General features: G+C 36.1%; 1 protein-coding gene across 12 annotated transcripts in view; it reads left to right on the top strand.

Annotated features, from left to right (window-relative positions):
- Window positions 1-23725, top strand: part of ESR2 (estrogen receptor 2) — a 124809-nt gene that overhangs the window by 10475 nt on the left and 90609 nt on the right. For 9 of the 12 annotated variants that reach the window (XM_074290349.1, XM_074290347.1, XM_074290351.1 and 6 more), the window contains exon 2: window positions 20893-21375. In XM_074290349.1, coding sequence (XP_074146450.1) covers window positions 20942-21375 — 434 coding nt within the window. In that variant the 5' untranslated portion in view covers window positions 20893-20941. Of the gene's footprint in view, window positions 1-882; window positions 974-4354; window positions 4439-17022; window positions 17169-20892; window positions 21376-23725 lie in introns of those variants that run through there. The other 3 variants (XM_074290342.1, XM_074290344.1, XM_074290339.1) reach the window with 3 other exon arrangements.

Raw genomic sequence — 23725 nt, 5'->3', positions numbered from 1 at the left:
TAAGTTTAATAATTTATGTGTAAAAATAATGCTCTCTCTCTCTCTCTCTCTCTCTCTCTCTCTCTCTCTCTCTCTCTCTATATATATATATATATATATATATATATATATATATATATATATAAAACATAAAACATAATTCTGATTCTAGAAATCTTTACTGAGAGAGAGAAAAAATCCAAAGGGGCAAACATTTATCTTACCTTTGAAAAATCTCTTTATCCATGCCATTTTCAAATTGTAATTTATAGGGATTGAGACAAAGACAAATTCCATAACTGAGATTAAATAGGACAAAAGTCTAGGCAACCCTTTTTATTTTTCAAGCAGGACTTAACTTTTAATTTAACTTGATTTCTGTGTCCTGCAGAACCATTTTCTTAATCCAGTCAAAGTTTGGGAAAATGGAGGTACTGCCCTTAAAATGGATTAATAAAGGGTCTCCTGCTCTGATCTGTACCTTAATCTTGCTTACCTTAATCTTGATCTTCTGGAGAATAGAGTTCCTCCCTGACTTTTGACTTGGATTCCTGTTGGAATGGGGTTTAGGCCTTTAAAAATAATGTTAAATGGTGAAAGAAGATTAAAGTGTTAATATTCAGTTTAGGATTCTGAGTAATTGCTGATAGGACCAAGGACTTCAGACAAAATATTATTTTTGCATTATTTTAAAATATTTAAATATTTTCCTATTATTATTTAGTGGGGAAAGTTATTAGGTTGTGGGGGGAAGGAGAAGGAAAGTGGAAGTTTGTCAAAGTAAATATTGTTCAGATGTGTTGGACTCTTTATGACCCCATTTGGGGTTTTCTTGAGAAATTCTGGAGTGGTTTTGTCATTTCCTTGTCTAATTCAATTTACAGAAGAGGAAACTGAGGCAAACAGGAGTAAATGACTTCTCTAGGGTCACACAACTAATGTTTGAGGCCAGATTTGAACTTGAGTTTTTCCAACTCCAGATCCAGTGCCCAAGGTAAGTATAAAACTGGAAAAATGGCAGAAGAAAAAATATAGATCACTCTGAGGATAGCTGTGTGCTTCCCCTTTTGACCATAATTTCTGCATTGTCTTACTGTTCAGGTAAATTAAGCCTTTTATTTCTTGTATAATCTTATATGCATAAAAAGCTTTCCCACTGGATGCCTCCATTATTCCCCATACAAGGCAAATACAGATTTGTGTAGCAGGAGAGTGGGATGCAAATGGCTTTAGGCAGATGGAAAGGGTTTTTAGCAAATAAATAACTAAGGATCAAAGAATTTAGGAGATGCTGATTTAATAGAGGAATATTACATGTGCAAAGGGATAATTAATCCTCAAAATGAAGATGTCAGGGTGTGTGCCCTCCCTGTAGCTGGCCAGAGGAGGTATCTTGCCTTCCAGAGCCAACAGTTTGTTGGCTTAGCACAGTACCACCTAATAAGTGCTCAATAAATGTTTTGCTGATTTATTAAGTAAATCTAGAAAACCTCTAGCAATCTGTGAATGATGCCGGGGGCTATGGTTGTGTTCTGGTGTTATTATAAGCTTGGATGAAAATCCTCAGATTGGGGAAAAAAAATCAGCAATAATTAATTTTTTCTTTTGGACTTAATGTTCGATATTTATCAGTATAGGAAGTGTCCTCTATGCAAAAACTTCCTCTACCTAGACAGATTAATGCCTATTATGCAATCTACAGTTTTAGAGAATTGCTCAAAGCCCTGAGAAGTTAAGTGATTTGCTTTAGTACAATAGGACTCATCAGAAGCAGAAATCAAACCTAATTCTTTTGTTTCCAAGATCAGTTTTTGTTCTATCCGATAAATCTTCCCATTCTGAGCTGGTTAGGGAGAACAGATGAAAAAGGCCAAAAGTTTCCTATTACATCCGGAGCCATCTCCTGATCTATATGGCTCTAGAGAAGAGAGTGAAGTTGGTAACTTTGCACAGCCCTCTCTTATTTAAATCCAATTCATTAGCAAATCATGATGACACTTTCTGATTCAAGAATGAAGGGCAAATAATAATCTGTGAGTAGGTTTGGCTGCCCCACAACCCTTTTCTCTCCTCCCTCTCCATCCCCCTCCCTTGTCCCCTTCTTAGCCTTCCCCTCCTCTCTTTCCCATTTTCTCCTCCTTTCTTTTCTTTCTCCTTTCCTCTCTTCCCCATCCCTTCCTCCCTTTTTCTCTCCTTCCCTCCTTCCCTTCCTTCTACCCTTTCTTTCTCCCTCCCTTTCTTCATTCCTTCCTTCATCTCTTCCTTCCCTGTATCTTTCCTTCCCTCCCTTGTCTCCGTTTGTCCACATAGGTAATCATATCCTTACCTTCTGATATTCTGCTTGAAGGAATATAAATTTTAATTGCTGAAAACTCTTTAAATATCCTGGGGTTTATGGGGTTTAAGGTCCATAACCTTAAACTCAAATAACTTTGGCTTTCATTGATTGGCCAACAATAGGTCCCAGCCCAAGCTTTATTGGTCCTTATTTGGGCTTTGATGGCTTAGAGGGAGTATAAATAAGAATTGTTTTTGTTTTGGCCAGAATTGATTCCTAGATCATCTTTGTTTTTTGTTTCTGCTTTTTAAAATAGGCCATTAAAAGACCATTCTCTGCCTCATTATTTATCTAGTTTTAATTACTGAAATTAGACTTGCCTCAGACAACGTGAGATTTGGGATCTGAGAAAGATATAGGAAAGAAATGCCCCCCACTGCATAGTCTTTCTGATCTTGCCACTGTTTCCAGATATGGAGGCGAAAGTGAAGTTGGTGAATGCATAATCCTCCCTCACTTAAATCAAGTTCACTTAACAAGTGTATGATACCACCCTCCTGATGACTTGAGAACTAAGGACAAAGAACTAAGGAACAAAGTTTTCCCCTGGTCCATTTCTAGATACAATGAATCTGTTCTGGTTTACTCTCTCAGAGCCTGGTTAGCCACATCACCTTTGTAGAGCTCTAGGGGTTTCAGAATATCTCTTCTCAACTGCTATTGGTTTGAGTCCCTATTGGTTGGGTTCCTTCTCCTTCCATTATTATTAAGTGCCAAAGACTAGTACCCCAATTCTATTTATTCACTTAATATCAATTAGTTTTTACAAAGGTATATTTATTTTGAGAAGAAAAAAATAGCAGAAGTACAAATACTTTTAACACTTTGGGATCATACTCTTCCTTATATCACCTTAGTATTATAATGCCGAGAAACTGAGGCAAGGTAGAGATTAGAGAGCTTTTAATATTTTATTTGAAAGGGAGAGATTTACTGGGACCAAATTGATCCACGGTTTGGTTCCAGGGATGAATGAGACTATCATCTCCAAGAATCCAGCAACATTGTGAGAATGTGAGTTCTCAATGACATACATACATACACACACACACACACACACACACACACACACACACACACACACATGGCAGAGCTACAGGGGTAAACTGAGGCAGGAGCAGAGTCAGAGTGCTTAGAGCTGGAACGAGACTAACAATCCGGTTCTGACAGGGTGGGAGGACGCATGAGGGACATCTGATAAATTGGGATTACAGAATGGGGAGAGGCATCCAACATTCTGATAGGTCTTTCTCCTTATATGGATCATCATGATTAGGAGGGAAGGGTAGTGTTGCAATATTGACCAGAACAATTAGGAACTGAGTCAGGATAATAAAAGAGAACTGCGGTACAACAGTATCTGGAGAATATGTTCAGGCTTAGTTGAGTTCCAATATAACATTGGTCCAACTAAGATTGATGAGGAGTAAACTGAGGTCTAAACCGAGATGGGTCAGTTCCTTTTCTCTCTCTCCTTCCTTTTTTCAAAGTAACCAAGGGCGGGGTCGGCAGCAAATGAATTTGCTACTCAATGCTGTATGGAAACATAGTCTTTATTTATTAGAATGGAAACACCGGAGAGCCGGTGGGCAAAATGGCTGCAAGGTACAAGGCCCATTTTGCAAAGAATAGATTTTTGAGGACTCTGTTTTATACAAGAGCACAATCATTCAGATGCAGTGATGTAAGGAGGTTCCAGAGAATGATGTAAATAAGATAAGGATTCTCTTGTTATCTTTTGGGGATAGAAGAAGTCTCTTCCTGAAAAGGAATTTCCTGATGGCATTTGGTCTATCTGAGCAGATTAGAATGGGGGCTGTAAAACCCTGGCCAGCTCAGATAGCCCAAACTAGTTTGAACAGATCTTGTATCAAAGGTCCAAGTCCCAAATGGAGTTGGGGATCAAACAAGGAATATCAAGGGGCTACCACCCTCAACAAGATCATGTCCAAATATGAAGTGATTGCTAGATAAATCCTTGTTGCAATTTACACAGAGCTGAGTTCTGAGGTTCACTCCTTCTTGGTTGCAGTGCTGGATGCAGAAACTACACTCTGGGACTTGGATGCATTGGAAATATCCAGAAGAGCTTTGTTCTCCTGACTTCTTAAAGTTGAGAAGGTCAGAATTTCCAAGCCCTTAGTCTTAAATAGAAATGAACCAATGTCCATTTTTCTCAGTCACTTATCAGTCTCAAAAGGAGAAAAGATTAGAACCTCTACTGTCATAATATTATCTCTTATTGGCTGTCAGATCAAAAGAGAGAAGGCAAGGAAAAATGGCTGAAGTTTTGCTTTTACCTTTTAAAGGTACTACCCAGTTCTGGCTATGCAATAAATTGAGAAGGCTTCTTCTATCCATATGGTTAGCAGATGGGAATAAGTAACAGAATGTCTATATATGCTTTATGCTTAAATCTTTCCAGGATACTTCCATTATACATCATCATGGCTATCCCAGAAGCAATCTCCTAAATCTCTCTCACATGATGAGTAGCATTAGAAATGCTTTGTGCGTGCGCTAGTCCCTCATGATATGTGCAGAAATAAAAGATAATGACAGATAACTCTCTTTGTGTGAAGAGGCAAGTACCTGTAAGCTATATCTGGTTTCTCCTTAGTTATTTGGAAGAAAAGGGCTAAAAACCCAGACACACAAAAATCAGAAGATGGAAAGGACTTGAGGTCATTCACTTCAACCCCAAAGTACAACCCAAAGTGTGAATGCACAGCATCCTTAACAAATTCGACTTTTGCTTAAAGATTTTAAGTGATAGGAAATCCTCATTATATAAAAAATAAAATGGACCACCTTGACATAAAATTGAAAAGTCTAAGCACAATCAATGTAGTTAGAATTAGAAGGGAAACATTTTCTGAAATATATCTGTTATCAGATATATAAAGATATCTAAAATGTATAAATAAATCATAAAAATATATTAGAACAAGAGCCATTTCCCACTGGATAAGCAATCAGGCACTTTCTAAACACAAAATGCAACTACAACCAACAAGATATCCAAATCAGTAATAAAGAAATTTAAATCAAAACAGCCCTACGGTTTCACTTCATATCTCAGACTGACAAAAAAAAAATAACCAATATTTGAAGAGTTATGTGCAAATAGATTACTAATTAATGTACCTTTGGTAAAGTTGTGATTGGGTCCAATTATTCTAGAAAACAGTTTGAATTTATATTAAAAAGTCACTAAAACACAAATTTGGCCCAGTAATATCACTTATAATTATATACTTTATGGATGTCAAAAATAGAAGGAAAGGTCCCATATATATAAAACATATAGCATCACTTTTTGTATTAGCAAAGAACTGAGAAAAAAGCAAGATGTTATCTTTTGAAAGATGATTGAACAAATTGTACCATATGAATATGTTGTAATATTGTACTATAAATTTTGTTGGATTTGATTTAAAGCAAAAAAAAAATGAAGAGAAAAAATTACATGATTAACACAATAAGTAAAAGAAAATAACATTGAAAGATTTCATTGACCAATCAAGACTACACAAGATTAATGGTGAAACAAGCCTCCATCTTCTAATGGAAGACAGAAATTATCTTTCCATCACCTAAATTTGGTCTTCTGCAAGCCAAACTACTAACTCTGAAAACAATCCTTATATGTTATGATTTCTATTCTCCTCACCTTCTCTATATAATTTGGCTTGTTAACAATCCTAAAATATGGCATACAGAATTGGATAGAGTGTTCTGAATCCTACTGTAAATTCTGATACTGTATTTCTTTCTGTAGCTTAAGAATTTTTATTTTGCCTACATTTATCCTGTTGCTCTCTTGCATTTTGTTCTTGAAAAAGAAAGCAAAAGCCATTTGTGATTGCATTGTTACTAACTTGCTGATAACATCATGTCATCTCCACAAAGTATACCCCAAATACTTCAAATCACTTACCAAAAAAGCTTTTATTAATAGCTAATAAGCACTTATCTTATGCTTAGAATAGAAATATAAATAGGAGAAAAGGCATTCTCTGCCCTCAAAGAGCTTACTTTTTTAATTGACATTTTTTATTTTCAAAACATATGCATGAATAATTTTTCAACATTAAACCTTGCAAAACCCTGTGTTTCAATTCCCCATCCTCCCTCCACCCCTTTCCTAGATGGCAAGTATTCTAATATATGTGAAACATGGTAGAAATATATGTTAAATCCAATATAGGCATACATATTTATATAATTATCTTGCTACACAAGAGAAATCAAATCAAAAAGGCAAAAAAAAAATGAGAAAGAAAATTGGATGCAAGAAAACAACAATAAAAAAGTGAAAATACTATATTGTGACCCAGTCCTCTCTCTGAGTGTAGATGGTTCTCTCCAACAGAGCCACAAAGGACTTTTCTTTTAAATGGAGAAAGACACTACATTCAGAGGGAACAAAGGTCCCAGACATGGGAGCATGATAGAGAAAGTCTAGAACTCAACCTGAAGAGGCATGAGACATTCCTGAGTTAGGTTCCCTCCTTAAATGGAAGTTCTAGGAGGAACCAATCAGAGGGAGAGAATGGTACTTGTAGAAGTGGATGGTACTTCTATGGTGTGGATTCTAGGATTGGAGTGAGGGTTCAGAAGAGTTGGGATCCGATAAAAGAAATCATCGAGTTTTTGCCTGTATGGCAGTATTCTCTAGAAAGGAGAACACACATGTGGAACTCAGCACATTTCAGTGAAAAGCATGCTGGATTTGGTGTCAGAGGACCAGAGTTCAAATTCTGCTTTAAATACTTACTACTTATGTGATTCTAGACAAACTACTTCATCTCTCTGGGCTTCAAGTTTTCTTATTTATAAAATGAAAAGGTTGGATTAGATAAGCTTTAGTTCTAAACTGATGATTCTTTGACCATCTATTCCAACCCTTTTATAGATAAGGAAACTGAGTCCCAGAAAAACCGAAAAAACTTTTCCAAGATTACACAGGTAGTAAGAAACAGAATAGAATTTGAACTTAAGTCCTCTGACTCCAAATCCAATATTAACTGAATGGGTGTAAAAATCACTATTTTATCAATCAAGTTAGTGTGGCAGCTTTTGTTTATTAACTCTCTTAATCATGGCACTCTCCTTTTGGAACTCTGTATTTTCAAGTCAGGTCATTTCTGTATTGCTGTGCTGAGGATGAAAACTTCACTTCTAGGTGAAAATGAGTGAGATGATTGATTCTGTCCCCCAGAGAGATGAATATAACATCTTAAATTTTGTGTTCACTCTTCAACTAGGTAATGAGAAGTGTCATTTCAAGTTCATGAATTTACATTCTGTTTTTTACTGCTCTCTGTATCATTACTTGTACTCACCCCCTCAAAGGATAGTTGAGTAGAAAGGCCTCTGAAAACTTGAAAGTACTATAATATGTGAGTTTCCATTCTTAGCAGAACACTTGCTATTTAAGAAGATTGCTTGTTAATACAAGGAAAGCCATTAATAATTTTGATTCTTTGCTATTAAATTATTCTGGCTTAATTAAAAATCTTTTATCATTTTCCTCTTTGTTTTTAGTATCTTGTTAAATTGAACTGAAAGATCAATAAATACATACAATAAAACTGCAATTAACCAAAGTGTGTATAGAATTGTATACTCTGATAACTTTTGCATTTATTGAGAATTTTTTTTTAAGGTTTGAATTCTTGAGTCTAAAATTCATCAGACTACCTTACTGTCTTTAATTGTAGCATTATTCAGTAATTTAATGTTTATTTGATTATTGATCTTGATATTCTAAAACCGAGGTATTTTTTTTTAAAGTTATTATCTTTCTTTCTCCACTTTTCTTTCCTGGTACCTGTCCATTAATAGTCACAAGAAAGTACTCTGCTGAATTCTTTACCAGAATTATGTTTCAGTTGTAAAAATGTCAGGAGTTAGCTGGAGATAAACAAAGTTAGATGAAGTCTGTGAGTCAAAACTTTGCCTAAATGTTAAGAATTTTCTGAATTGGAGGCTTTGAGAAATTGATTGTATGCCTTTTATTGTAATGATGCAGAGGAAGGGACCACAGACGCCTAATGGGACAGGCTAAAAAAAATAGCTGAGGCAGTTATATGGTGGAGTGGATAGAATACCAGGTCTGGAATCGGGAAGACACATTTTCCTGAGTCCAACTCTGGCCTCAGACATTTACTAGTTATGTGACCTTGGATATGTCACTTAACCCTGTTTGTTTCAGTTTCCTCATCTAAGAGAGCTGAAGAAAGAAATGGAAAACCATTCCAGTATTTTTGTCAGGAAAACTCCAAATGGAATTTAGGAAGTCAGACACAACTGAGCAACAACCACAAACATAGCTAATTATTGTAACAATATGGATGACTGAATTTCCAAAGAGAAAGTTGGTAAGGAAGAGAGGGCAGTCACCACCATTAAACTATCTATAAGCCAACTGGTGTTATAAAATGAGCCTCATCTGTGATAGACATTGCACTTTATATTTTGGGGATCCTATTAAAGATATTCTTCAACTAACACTGTATTTATTGGATTTATTTAACAATTCATTTCCTCCTTTTTTTTGTTTATAATTGCACAGTTTTCCAGTGTGTTTTCTTATAAGTCAAACTAGTTCTTCATGGTAACTTTTAATAATAGCTTTTTATTTCAAAATACATGCAAAGATAATTTTTAACATTCACCCTTGAAAACCTTTTGTTCCAAATTTTTTCCCCTTCCTTTCCCCATCCCCTCCCCTAGACTGCAAGTAATCCAATATATGTTAAACATGTGTAGTTCTATTATACATGTTTCCACATTTATCATTACACAAGAAAAATCAGATCAAAAAGAAAAAAAATGAGAAAAAACAAAAAGCAAGCAAACAACAACAAAAAAGGTACAAATACTATGTTATGATCCACACGTAGTCCCCCAGTCCTCTCTCTGGATGCAGATGACTTTCTCCACATGACAACTTTTGCTTGCATGAATGCTTATGTAACAAAATCTATTGTATTAGAATACTAAGTTTGAGTATCAAGGTGAGTAGCTAAATAAATTTTTATATCTCTAAAATACTGGTGCCTAACAGTTTGTCTAGAGCAAGGCTGGGGAATCATTTTTCTGCCAAGGGCTATTTGGATATTCATAACATAATTCTTGGATCATAAAAAATGGTCAACTTATAGAATTCAAGCAGTGGAAAGTTGTTGTACTTAAATTTTAGCTCATTATTGCTTGCAGTTGCTTTATCAAATGATTTCACAAGCCAGGCATTCCTCATCCCTAGTCCAAAGCATACTATTTTAGATCATAAATGTCTTTTAAAAAATCTAAAACTTTTAAGTAAACCTAGGATCCTTCCCTTGTTTGTGACATGAGACTGTCCGAATTACTTATAGATTGCAGGACCATGCCATAAGGTTTGTCTTGTAGTTTAGAAATCCTGTATAATCAGCCTTAAGTATTTAATTCCTTTTTGGGAGAGCCATACATCTTTGTTTGAAGACATTTCTTAGTATAGTTTTATTTAAGTTGACCTGGCTTTCTTAAAGAAGGGAGCAAATTATATTTGGATTGCTTTTACAGTGTCAGAGATCCAATGGAGAAACTTCAGGCTTCTTTTAGCATAGGGATCCTGAAGAAATTTACCTGTATCTGCAAGGGTATTTCTTATGGTACAGGAACCATTAGAGAAATTTTGGTATACCTCATGTGGAAAGGGAAATTTTGTACAGATATTTTGCACAGATATCCTTGTTGCATGAAAGTATGCACTGAGGAAATTATAGAAGAGTTTTTATACAAGAAGTTTGGGTTTTTTTTCTCACTTGAAGGGTCAGCCTATGTGTTCTGGGTTGAACTTGTATCAGACTAATCTCTTGGTAGTTTAGGTTCAATAGAGAAACATAATGATACACTCATTTATAGGTTGTTTAACAATTAACAGAGGAAGATTTACTTAGCTACAATGGGAGAATGATATTCAATAATAGACATTGAGAATGCCTTGTGTTGATTCTTCTGAACAATGCACTCTTGCCAGAGTTGCCCATTGTAATCTACTAACCAAGTATCAGAACTCCTAGAGTTCTTTGTGGTTGCTTTGTACTCTGGTGACTAGAAAGATCCTCAGATTTTAGTCTTCTGTGTCAACCAAGTCTTAAGCATAGTTTCAGTCCCTTTTGAGAAAAAGCAGTCTAACTTGCATGGGGGCAAAGATTAGGGTACTATTCCTTTTATGGGTCAGATTGATCCCACATCCTTAATCCTTGTGAGAAGAACCCCACATATTCTGAAGAACTTTGTAAGGCTGAGACATTCCCTCTGAGAAGATAGATATGATTATGTGATTATCTTTATTTTTTCCCTTTATTTATTATTTTGGATTTGGGAAAAGCCCTTTGCAGGTACCAAGACAAAAAAATTATGCATTAAAACTTTGGGAAATGATGCTATTTGAAAGTATGGGAAAACATTTATTACAAATTTGATTACAAACTCTACCACAGATTTTACTGAGACTATTTAGTATAGAGCACTGAGGAAGACATTGAAAAGGACTCTCCAAGTTTACTAGAGAAGTACCTAAGATTTGGAGCTATGACTTTTATTAAACCTACTGAAGTCATTTTCATGAGGGTAGTAAATACTGGAATCCAAGAGAGAAAGTTGATTAGTTTAAGTATCCTTATTAGATAAGAATGTCTCAATAGACTCTACCAATTAACAAAAAAAAGCACTAAACTGGTTGATAAAAGTTCTTAGTCAATTTGGAAGGAGTCCAAACCATTGGATGAAATGAAATGATGCTACATAGGAAGTTTATTGCTCAATAAGGAAAATCCTGTGAGATTTGAATAAAATATCAAACCAGTTTATAACCCAGCATTCTAAGGTTGGGCCAGCCCAGGAAGGGAAGCTACTTTAGTCAAACCTTTGAGAAAGAATAGCTTACAGGAGAGGGAGGAAGAGCCCTTGTCTCCTTCTCCCTCTTTATCAGGTGATAACTTTGGGAACCTCAAAAGGTCAATAGATTTCTAACTTCCTATGTGTGTGATAGTAGGGTCCCAAGAACAGCAATGGCTGATGGTAATGTCTGCTTTGGATACCAAGGACAATCTAGACACATTGGGGAAAGGCAGCTTTCCTAGCAGAAAGTTGCATGATAGGAACTTAATAAGGACTCCATAAAGGAAAGAAAATTACTTTGATCAATCAAAAGCTGTAATTTATCCCTTTTTTTTGCTTGTGCTCTTTAATCTTGAGTTCATTTTCCTTTGGATTCTGTATGTTCTTGTGGGAGTGTGTTCCTCATTTAGAAGGATATTGTATGTAAAGTGTTTTTACTATGCCACTTTAGAAATATCTACTTCTAAGCATTAATCAGGTCTGGCTGCTAACTGATATTAATTGATGAGCAATGACAGAACATAAGATAGGAGTTCTCATGATTTATAGTACCTAAACCCTCAAGGTTATCCTAGAATCCTGAGATTGGCTGCTCTGGAAATATCATTTGCTAGTAGGAATAGGGATAGAAGAAGAAAAGCCTAGAACACATACTGCATTAATATGAATCCTCATTGCACAGCTAAAGATGGAACCAGAGAGAAAGTCAAGCTATATCTAACCCTAAAATAAAAATACTTTGAGAATTTTTTCAATTTTATTGAATTTCTCATGTAGTGAAACTGATCTAACTTGGCAAGTCTGCTGATTACTTAGGTCTGATACTGGAATACAATGAGGCACTTATAAATTATCAAGCTTTGTTTTTTGTTTTTTAAAGGAAACTTGCTTAGCCAGTGCATATAAAGAATTTTCAACAAGGAAATAGATTTGGGATAGGCAGATACAATTTGCCACACTTCTATATGGAAACTGGGTCAGATTTGGTAGATCAAAGTTGGGGATATCCAACATACCTGAAATACCCTGACATATGTTATTGACCAATATGTATATTCCTTTCTATTCCTATTTAGTAATCTTAAAAAAGCCAACATATCTAACTTTTCTTTTTTTTTTTTTAATTATAACTTTTTATTGACAGAACATATTCCTGGGTAATTTTTACAACATTATCCCTTGCACTTACTTATGTTCCGGCTTTTCCCCTTCCCTCCCTCCACCTCCTCCCCTAGATGGCAAGCAGTCTTATACATGTTAAATATGTTATAGTATATCCTAATACCCAACTTTTCTAATGTTCTGTTCAGGCCCTTACTTATTTTTCCCAGTTCTGAAAAACATACGCTAAAGTTCTCAACTATTATAATTTGGCTATCTATTTTCCTTTAATTATTAACTCTAAAAATTAGCTGCTATGTCATTAGGTGTATATATATATATATATATATATATATATATATATATATATATATATATATATATATATGTGTGTGTGTGTGTGTGTGTGTGTGTGTGTAAATGTATATACATATACACATACATATATATTCACACATAGTGAGTTATCAATTTTATTTCATTATCTATGGTAATTTTAATCATAATGTAGTCTCTGCTTTTCTCTTTTAGCTATGTTAATTTTTATTGTCTTGTCTGAATTCATAATTGCTACCCTTCCTTTTTTTGGAATTTGAGACATAAAAACTGCTTTAGTCCATCATTTTAATTCATTGTGAACCTCTATTTTTTAAGGTATATTCTTTGCAAATAACAGTATTAGAGTCTGATTTTTAAATCATTATAATATCTTCCACCATTTAATAGGAGTTCATTTTAATTATGATTTTGATTATGGAACTTCCATTACAGTTTTTCCTCTTTCTCTCTCCTTTATAAAGAAGGAGGTGGAGAAAGAAGTAATGTGATCAGTGATGAGGAGTAAACTGAGGCTCTAAACTGAGATAGGTCAGTTCCTTTCCTCCTGGGTCTGATTATCCCTCTCCTTCCCAAAGTTCCAAGGGGCGGGTTCGGGAGCAAATGAATTCGCTACTCAATGCTATATCAAAACAAAGTCTTTATTGATAGTAAAGGGATAGACAGGCATTTGGCCTCCAGGAAGACCAAACTGCCTGCAAGGGGATGCCAGTTGGCGGGCACAAGGCTGGTATGAACCAAGTGCAAAGATTCCATTTTTCAGACCTTCCTTTTATACATAACTAGGGTCATCAAAACAACATTTGCACAGAGATGTTATCCAAGAAGTTCCAGAGATATTTGTAAACAAGACAGGAATTCTCTGTTGTTATCTCCTTCCACCTCTCCCAAAAAGGAATTTCCTGCTGGTATTTGGCCTATCTCTTTTCCATATCTCATCATTTCTTCCCCCCTCAAATAATAGAACCCAAATTCTTTTGGGGGTAGGGAAAATGGGCGTCGAAGATCATCCAGCTGCTTCCTACTGGAAAGGGGCATCGAAGGGCGGGGGAAAGAATGGGGGATAGCTGAGGTCTCAAAGAGATAGCCAACGTTTTAACAACTCCTATTCCAAATTTTAAACACACAGTAATAGATAACCCAGACAAGGTTTAACAGTCATTCATCAATCATTCCCAAAGTCCTCCACATCAGTCCAAAGTTCACTAGAAGCAGGGTTTTAAGTCTACTGTCTCTTCTAAAGCTGATGCTGGCTGAGATATGATTGGAGGTTCTGAAGAACTGGTCTGCATTCCATGCAGAGGGTGGGTCTGCTGTGCTGACAATCAAAGTTGATCAAAGCTGATCTAGGTCCCCGAAGCAAGTCAATATCTGTAATTTGACCAAAATCTAGAGCACAAACATAAATCTAACAAATAAAGGTTAAAAAAAAAAAAAACAAAAAAAAACCCAAAGCACATATATCCAGTAGCAGACAAATGACCAGGCAAAAAACTTATTTGCCCAAGTATTTAGGATACAGTGATTCCATGTAATCAGATTGAAAATAGCGAGGTATGATATAATTGAATTATATTAGCAATTCTATTGCCCATTGCTCTGATCATAAAAATCAGTTTCAGGAGGAAAAAAATGCAAAAACATAACTATAACATTTAATAATTAAAATTCAACTTCCAATCAATTGTCCCACCAACTGCCAGAGGGTGGAGCTTTGAAGCTCCCCCAAAGCATTAACTAATTAACTATAAGCTCAAGAAAATTTTAATTCCCACTAACAGATTCCATTAATCAGATCTCTGATAATTCTAAACAAATATTTATCATAACTTTATATTGATAACAAAAAGGAATGTCTCAATAAATTCACAACTTAAACAATTATCATATCCAAATAGATGTTTCATAAGTGAGCACTATTCATACAAATCAGTTTGCTTTTAAAATACCCATTACATAGAAAATATCCCAAATTGCATATTGTCCTTAACAGAAACATTTTCAAAAGAACAAAAAGAAAAAGAAACTATTATTTTAGAGGTTCTTTAAATAATCTCAGAATGACCCAATACAATACAATCTATTAAACGTATATGTTTTAAACTTATACAGAACATCCAAATACCACACAAAAGAATAAAAGAAGCTCTTAAAATAACAATTAAATTTCTACCAATTTATGACCATATTCCTTAAACAATAAAACCCTTATGTATCAAGAAACAAATATTCAATTAATTAACCTAAACGGGATCCTGTCTCTTTAAATCACTCTTTTATTGCTATGGCAGCAACTTGACGAAAGAAAACAGCAGAAACCCACTTGGGGGAGGGGATGAGGATTCTATGTCGTCACCCTTCCCCCCCTTTCATTTTCCCATCAGTTTATTCACTTCCTTAATTTCCAACAACTTTTCTGACTAGATGCTCCACTACCAAAGATGTAGAAAGCAATGGGGGGTTTGTGAGTCTCCCTCCCCCACCTCTTCTTCCTATTCCCAAATACTTTGCAAATCTTTAATTGCTCAATCCTTCCTAGCATCACCTGCATTCCTCTTTCCTTTTTCCTTCAAAACCTGTAAGATTAACTCAGGTTAACAAATAAACTGAATCAAAGCAAACATTTTTTTCTTTCTGAGGGTTTGCCTAACAGCAATTAGCATCTCTCTCCTAGTTCAGGCTTAAGTTTGAACGTCTTTAGCAGTAAATGCATCAATATTCAAACAAATTCTCAGAATAAACAATTTAGTATGTAAAAGCAATAGCCAAATTATATTTCCCCTAATCAAATGTTTTTCTACTGCCTGAGTTCGATCAAGTAAGGGTTTATTGCCCTTTACTCTAGCAGGCTCTAAAGTCTGCTTTAAGGGAAAAACTTTCTTGTCAGTTTAAAATAGCCAAGTTCCATTCACTTATTAGTGAATTAGTACAACAGGTCAAAATTTAAAATGACAAGTAAATACCATTTCCCAAATTTCTTAATCCTTGTTCTTAAAACTTCTATTTCCTCCCAGATTTCACAGAGAATGTGAGAGGGTGTGGTGATTATTTGGAGATTTTAATCAGAGAGAATTGAGCTCCTACTTTCCTTTATCAAATTCCTACCCATCAATGGGCTAGGATAGGAAGGGATAGTTGGAAACATGAGGTCCCCAAGCCAGCAAGGCAGGGTGGGGTTTCCAAACAATTTTTATTTCTCCTTTCAATTCCAGCACCTTGGGGGGGATGGGCGAGTAGGATTTGAATGGAGGAGCAGAACAAAAAGAGGCTTCCGTATGAAAAAAAAAAACGAGATTGGCGTACCTGCTAAGTCCAAATTTACCCCGGGCAGCTTGGCTTTGCTGATAGAAGAAGGTGGGCCTGGTCCAGGGGCACGCCACCTCAAGTCTGGAGAGGCCTGGGGGGTGAGGCTGGAGCCCGTGGTCCTTTCCTTCTCTGGGCAGTCGCTCTTCCAGTGTCCTTTCCGTTTGTATTCAGGGCAAGGGCCTAGAGTCTGAGGGCAATTCCTCGCCCAGTGGCCACACTGACTGCATCTGAAGCACAAGCTTTGGGGCCCATGGAAACTAGCGGTAGCCAGAATCTGCACCTGCCCTCTGCTCTTGGCTCCAACCCTTTCTCCCAATCCCTATATACCCCAAAGGCGACTTCTGATAACTGAGTCGTGGAAGTCTGGGATTCTAGAGCCAATTTCTGCGTCTTATATCTGGGGAAGACTAATTGAAAAAATGCATGGCAATGACGGGAATCCCCTCTAGAAAAGTGGGGTGCAGGTTAGTGAATTCTCTAATAGCTACTACAAGAAGACCCTGAAATAAAGTAGGATTCTTATCAGCTGCTTGCATAAGCTTCTCATAATCTACCTGCTTTTTATTCCCCTTTTCCATTCCTTCAATGGGACAATGATCCTTCATCTCTGTATCACCACTCCTCTCCTCTCTGTCCCCACTCCCCTCCTCTCTGTCCCCACTCCCCTCTTCAGAGTTCCCCCACCCCCACCCCTGGGAATTTGCAAAGGGAATAATAGCAAGGGTGCCCGCCTGGTACTTCTCAGTCCTGTTAGCTGCAAACTTCGGCATTAGCTCCCAAATCACTTATCTCATTTATTGTGCAATAAGAAGAGATAAGATCTCCCCAGGACAGATGACTCTGAAAAGGAATGGCTGTAAGCCCCTCAATAAGTCTCTCCATTTTGTGGGAAAAATCCCAAGAAGGGAGGGACCTTTGCACTCTAAGCGTTTCCCCCAAAGAGCTGGCCATTTCTTTCAAGAGGCAAGGCTTAGGAGATAGCTAAATCAGAGTCCTGGGCCGCAGCTGTAGTAGAGTCAGGCTGCGTGGGAAGGGTAGGAGGGTGGAGGCTCTGGGGCAGGGAAACCTGATTAGGAGCCGGGAGGGAGCAGGGTGAGGAGGTAGGATCACCGCTTCCCAGCCGAGAAGGGCAAAGCACCCGAGTTAACCCCGAGTCCAGCTCTGGTTAGGAGGGTCCTGCTGGGGATCAGCGTCTCTCCCCAGTTCCACCTCGGTAAACCTAGACAGAAACATCCTGCAAGTTAACCGCGGTTTGGGATCGCTGTAGAGGGCCCAGAAGGCCTGTACATATGCAACTTCTGATCATTTACTGTGTCTTCTGCAATGTAGATCTAATTCCCTAATAGTAGAGAAATTAATAGATCCATATAGTGGCCCCTGTTCCTCTTTGTCCATTTTATAGAGGGGCCATAATTTATTGCAGAAGTGAATAAGACTTTTTAATTTTAAAGCCTTGAGGCCTAATTTTTTCCTGCTTCTCAAGAGATATCCCAGAGGTGAATCTTTCTGACTCATTTTTACCACTATACAAGCCTGAAAATCTCCACTTCTATGGCTCAACCTGATCAGACATCTCTGTCAGATTCCACAAATGCTCCCCTGCCTCTGTACAGGAGAATCATTTGTCCAAAAAAATTAGAATTCGTTTGTACCCGGCGTCTAGGTCAAACAGAGCTATTTCAGCTCCCTGCAGTTTAAAACCACTATTTTTCCCGGGATTTTGATTTTCATCTGCCCCCGAGTATAAAAAGGAGAATTGCCAGTTTACCTCAGTAAAAATTACCTCGAAAGACCGGGCCACCAAATGATGAGGAGTAAACTGAGGCTCTAAATTGAGATAGGTCAGTTCCTTTCCGGATGTCTAATTATCCCTTTCCTTCCCAAAATCCCAAGGGGCAGGTTCGGTAGCAAATGAATTCGCTACTCAATGCTGTATCAAAACAAAGTCTTTATTGATAGTAAAGGGATAGACAGGCGTTTGGCCTCCAGGAAGACCAAACTGCCTGCAAGGGGATGCCAGTTGGCAGGCACAAGGCAGATATAGACTGAGTGCAGAGTGCAAAGATTCCATTTTTTTAGACCTTCCTTTTATACATAACTAGGGTCATCAAAACAACATTTGCACAGAGATATTATCCAAGAGGTTCCAGAGATATTTGTAAATAAGACAGGAATTCTCTAGAACTCCAGCTAAATGAGATTACTTCAATTAATCCCACCAAAATAAACCACTTTTGTCTTGATTCCCTGGGGTGGGTCTCACAGAGGCGGGGTTCAAGGAGAATTTCTCCTTGAAGGAGTTTTCAGAGAGTTTCAGGGTCCCCCCTTCAGTTTCAGGCTCCCCTTGTCATTTTCTTGAAATATGCCATCCACTTTCTTTCCCCTTGGTCATAGTTTTCAGGGCATTCAGTGATTCTTAAATGAACTCTCATTAACCTTTTTTTTTTTTTTTACTCCAGTTCATTTGTTTTTGATCATTTTCTTTTCCTTTTTTTCAGTCTTTTGATTTTTTCCTAATATTTCTGATTGTTTCCACCAGATTTGTATAATTTTTTTCATCAGCAACTAGTTTTTCCTTACCGATGAGAACCATATCCCAAGTAATGCTTCCCCTTCTCTAATGCTTCCTCCATCTTTTGAATGTTGAAATTATCATTGAGGCAAACAAAGCAATTTATTTGTTGTGATGCTACTTTTCTATCTAAAGAGAGAGCTCTAGCAGATTATTGGGTCATTGAAATTCCCATTACTATTATATCTTGCCTTCATGACAGGCTTGCGAATCTGTTTCCCTAACTCATTTATTTTCTTTACGTCCAGTTGCTATATAGTATATTCCAGTGACAGAATTGCTTCTCTCTCTGCCAGTATTGATCTTCTACTAATGCTCTCCATTAAAAAAAATTCTGTTTCCTAGATTTTCTTACATGCATATATCTCTTTTTCATTCTCTTCTAGGGAAGCATTTACTTGAAATAGTTGGCTATAACCAAGAAACAACTGTCATGTACTCTTTGTAGTCACTGCAAAATTCTCTTAATTCTCTATATTTTCCAGAAGTTAGATCTTTAATTCTTCGTCATTCTTGCTAATGTTTCTTATGTTCAACTCTCCTGGAAGCTACTGAAGGGTTTTGAGTAAGCAAGTTATAACATATACATATATAGTCATATACACACAAACATATACATGTGTTATATATCATATGTTTGTATATCAATGTGTAAATATATATCATATGTACATGTAATATATTTATGTGCTAGGAAGAATTTTCCAGTAGCAATGTGAAAATATGGAGTAAATTTAGGCAAATCATGTAGAATTTATTACAGTAGTCCAGTTGAAGGAATAGATTTTAGAAATATATTTTGGAGGCAGAATTAACAGGACTTGCAAATGATTTGATATGGATAGAAAAGAAGTTCTAAATGATTTTGAAGTTCTTAGCCTGGGTGACTTGAAAAATGGTTGTATGATCAGAAGAAATATAGAAGGAAGAGGTAGCATAGGGTTTTTATTTGCTTTTACTTTTTTAATGCAAAGTTAAGATATAGACACACTGAATTTGTAATATTATCAAAATATTATGATGAAAATGTTTAGTAAGTGGCTGAAATTTCAGAATTGTAATTCTGAAGAGATATTATGAATAGAAATAACAGATTTGAGAGTCATCTGCATGAGAAGCAATATTTAAGAGTCATATTAGTAGAAGAAATCACCAAGGAAGAGAATGGGTAGAGAGAATAGAGCCTTGGAGTATTCCTACGCTTTAGAATACAGTGAAAGAAGAATTAAGAAAGAGTACTCTCTTCTTGGTACCAGGGTAAGAAGGTGGAAGGGAATGCCACAAAACAATCAAAGAAGGTAATGAGTGATGCTGGAGAGACTTATTTCAGGGTAATTACAGTGAAGAGAGATTGTAGGGTTTTGAGGAGTGAGTAGGTGGTGAAATGGAAGCAGCAAGAACAGGTTATTATTTCTATATGTTTGGCAGTATATGGAGTGAGAGCTGTATGATAATAGTTTGAGGGAGTGTGCAAAATATTTTATTATATTGTTCTGAAAACATTATTATTTATTATATTGTTTGACCCTGGCAGAGTGTGACTAGACACAAACACTTATTGTAGAGGTCAGGCTAATCTCACAGATACTCCAAGAAGCCTATGGCTGTAAGGGATGCTTGGATCTCTCTGTTGTTTGCTTTGGGTCATTCAGGTCTTGTTTTGGATGCACCTAAGACTGTATTTTACATTCCCCAAATTAGCTTGAATATTTATACTTGCTGATCTCTCCCTCTCCCTTTCCTTCTTTTTTCCCTTCCCTCCCTCCCAATCTGGATAGGTGACTTGTTCAATGTAGCATAGCTATTGAATGTCCAAGGTTCCACTTGAACTCTGAGAGCTAGTGCTCTATCTACTGCACCACTTAACTGCCCTGTTATATGTATATAGATCTCCAGCTGCCTTTTTCTGAAAGCTACCTATTGACTATGGGTGGCCAGACCAGTCAAGCAAATGGTATTATATTCGTCTGAACACCTTTTTCTTTCTAAAGCAATTTTATTTTGGGGAGTTTGTGACTAACAGGTATAACAGGATAAAGAGAATAGGGATGGAGTTGGGGGCCTACCTCCTTCAGGTAGATTGTAAAATCTTGTTTTGCAGAATTTTTTTATATGTCTATATTCTCAGTGCCTACTGCATACAATAGATGTTCATGTTTGCTGGCTAGCAACCCTTATTTTCATTTGAAACTTAGTTCCTCGTGTTCTGTTTTCTCATTTAAAATAGTAAATGCTCAGCCTTGGCTTCAGTTTAAATTATTCCAGTTATTTTAATGTTTCATCAAATGTCTTTGTCATCTCCTTAGCAATTATGCATAAATTAGAAATATAATTCTAATGTATTTTGCTGTATTTGTTTTTCTAGCTGAAATACCTGCTGATAAGTGTTTGAGGAAGAGATATTTGGCTTCATAATGTCTCTTTGTGCATCTTCTCACAAGGAGTTTTCTCAGCTGCTCCCCATTCAAGATATTGGATGTAACAAAGCTGAGATCAAAAGCTCACCATCTGGCCTTAGTTCTCCTGCTCCCTACAACTGCAGCCAAACTGTTCTGCCCCTGGAACACAATCCCCTTTATATTCCTTCATCTTATGTTGAAGGCTGCCATGAGTATTCAGCGATGGCCTTCTATAGTCCCACTGTGATGAACTACAGCATTCCCAGCAATGCCAGTGACTCAGAAGGTGGAGCTGTCAGACAGACAGCCAGCCCCAATATATTGTGGCCAACTCCTGGACACCTCTCTCCTTTAACACTACACTGCCAGTCGTCACTCTTATATGCTGAACCCCAAAAAGGCCCCTGGTGTGAAGCAAGATCAGTGGAACATGTGTTGCCTATGAACAGGTAAGTATACTCTTGCTTCTGTGACTGTGTTTTAGTGAATATAAGACATTTTACATATTTTAAAATTTTCAGTGCTTAAATAAATTTCTCCTTGAATAAATTCTATATATGTTTCTAGAATCAGTCCTGCTTCTGTGTCTTTCATTATATCTCACTGATTTCCCTTTCCTTTAAATTACCAACATTTTTACAATTAATATTATACTATTTAGCACTCAATTATGTATTGTTTTTCCAACTGTATTGTAAGTTCTTTAAGAGCAAGAGCATAGCTTATTCTTCTTATTCTACACCCCTAATAGAGTATTGAGCATACAATAGACAGCAAATAAATGTCTTTTGGCTGATTTCAATAGTACAAGTTAACTTACTAGAAAGGTGAACTTTCACTATGCATACCCACATATATACAAACGTGTATGTATATATATATATTTATATGTGTATGTGTATATATAAAAATCTTAATGCTAAAATTTGGGATAACTTGTATACATTATATATAATAACTATTATATTAGCTATTATATATAATGCATACATACTATATAATATTTTATATATAAGGTATGTATATTTTATATAATATAGAAGGGACCATCTTAAGAAAAAGCTGTATGACCGTGAATTAATCTTTTTATGTAATACAGTACTCTTAACTTTTTAATATTCATTGAATTATCCAAGCCTTAATTCCTTCATCTGTAAAATAAGAGTAATACCAGTGTTGTATATGGTCTTCCACATGTATGGAAGTTTTAGATGGCTTTGGTCTTTTTTTCCCCCTGATTTTCCTTAATGCATTTTTTTTCCTTTTTTGACATGATTGATCTTTGACTATGTTTCTTAAAAGATACGAACTCTGTAAAATAAATATCAAGTTTCTTTTGAACTGATATATGTTATTAAACATTGGAGCCTTTTATAAACTGAACAACCTTTATCTATTCCTATTGGCAGAAAACTCTTTTCCGTAAGTATCATTGTCTAGGCTTTCTCATGTAATTCAAAGTTTATTATTTATCAAAAGTGTCAAGCTCATCACCACAGGGCTGCTATGGGGTTTTAAAATGTTTATCAAAAAGAATTATGATGATTTACCACAGATTGCCACCAAGGAGATGTCTAAAATTCAGTGGTGTCAAACTCAAATAGAAACAAATTCCTTCTGGCCTCATATTGACATAAAAAATCACAAATTGATATTATCTGTGTTGTATTATGGCAGGTAGATGGATTGTGGATAGAGTACTGGGTCTAGTTCAAATCTGACCTCAGTCACTTACTAGTTGTGTGACCCTAGACAAGTACTTTAGTCCTGTTTGTCTCAGTTTCTGCATCTATAAAATAGCTAGAAAAGAAAATGGCAATACTACTCTGGTATTTCTGCAAAGAAAATTCCAAGTGGAATCATGAATTTAAGATATGACTGAAGTGAGTAAACAATAAAAGAGTGTTTATCACATGAGTCCTTCTCCAGACTTAACTTGTATTTAATTGCAAGAATGTTTTATGGTCATATAGATGTCACTGATATCACTTTCAAAGAGTTTCTTGGAAATTCTTAGCATTGTCATCCTTTTAACATTGCATCAGAAGGTAAATTCATTGTTGTCGAGATTGTGAACTGATCCAACCATTTTGGAGAGCAATCCGGTATTGTGCCCAGAGTTGTTAAGATGCCTATATACCCTTTGACCCATCAATACTGCTACTAAATCTATTTCCAAAGAGGATTAGGGAAAAAGAAAAACAACCTTTATTTTCTAAAATATTTACAGCAGTTCTCTTGGTAGTGGCAAAGAACTAGAAATTGAAGGAATGCCTACAACATGGCAAATGGCTGAACAAGTTGTGGTATATTACTATGATGGAATAGTACTGTGCTATAAGAAATGATGAGTTTGATCTTAGTAAAATAAATACAATACTTTAAAAAAGAATGTAGAGTCTGGAAAGAGAGTTAGGTAAGGATCTAGTAAGGTCCTAGAATGGTTAATATAATATGTATGAGGATACAGCTATCCTTACAAAAATTTTATTTGAATTCCTGCAATTCTGGTTTCCCTGATCTTGAAATGCTCTTGAGAGTCCTGTCCTTCTGTCCTCAGTTTGAAAAAAATTTGTTTAGAGTTCATTATATTTAGGTGATTGTTTCTCTCCCTCTATCCCAAACATTCACTTCTGTTAAAGTCTTGTTAAAAGATATTGCTGAGTAATGATTTTATTTTATCTCTTAAACTCACTAATTGAAAGCTATGCATCACTGGTATTCCTTTATTAATTGGTTCAGGCCAATTATCCCTTCATGTATTTTGGAATTTTATTTCCATTGAAAGTGATAGTGATA

This window comes from Sminthopsis crassicaudata, chromosome 2 (genome assembly GCF_048593235.1).
Source record: "Sminthopsis crassicaudata isolate SCR6 chromosome 2, ASM4859323v1, whole genome shotgun sequence".
Taxonomy (NCBI): domain Eukaryota; kingdom Metazoa; phylum Chordata; class Mammalia; order Dasyuromorphia; family Dasyuridae; genus Sminthopsis; species Sminthopsis crassicaudata.
Note: the sequence above shows the minus strand (reverse complement) of the source record. Positions and strands in the feature narration are given on the sequence as shown.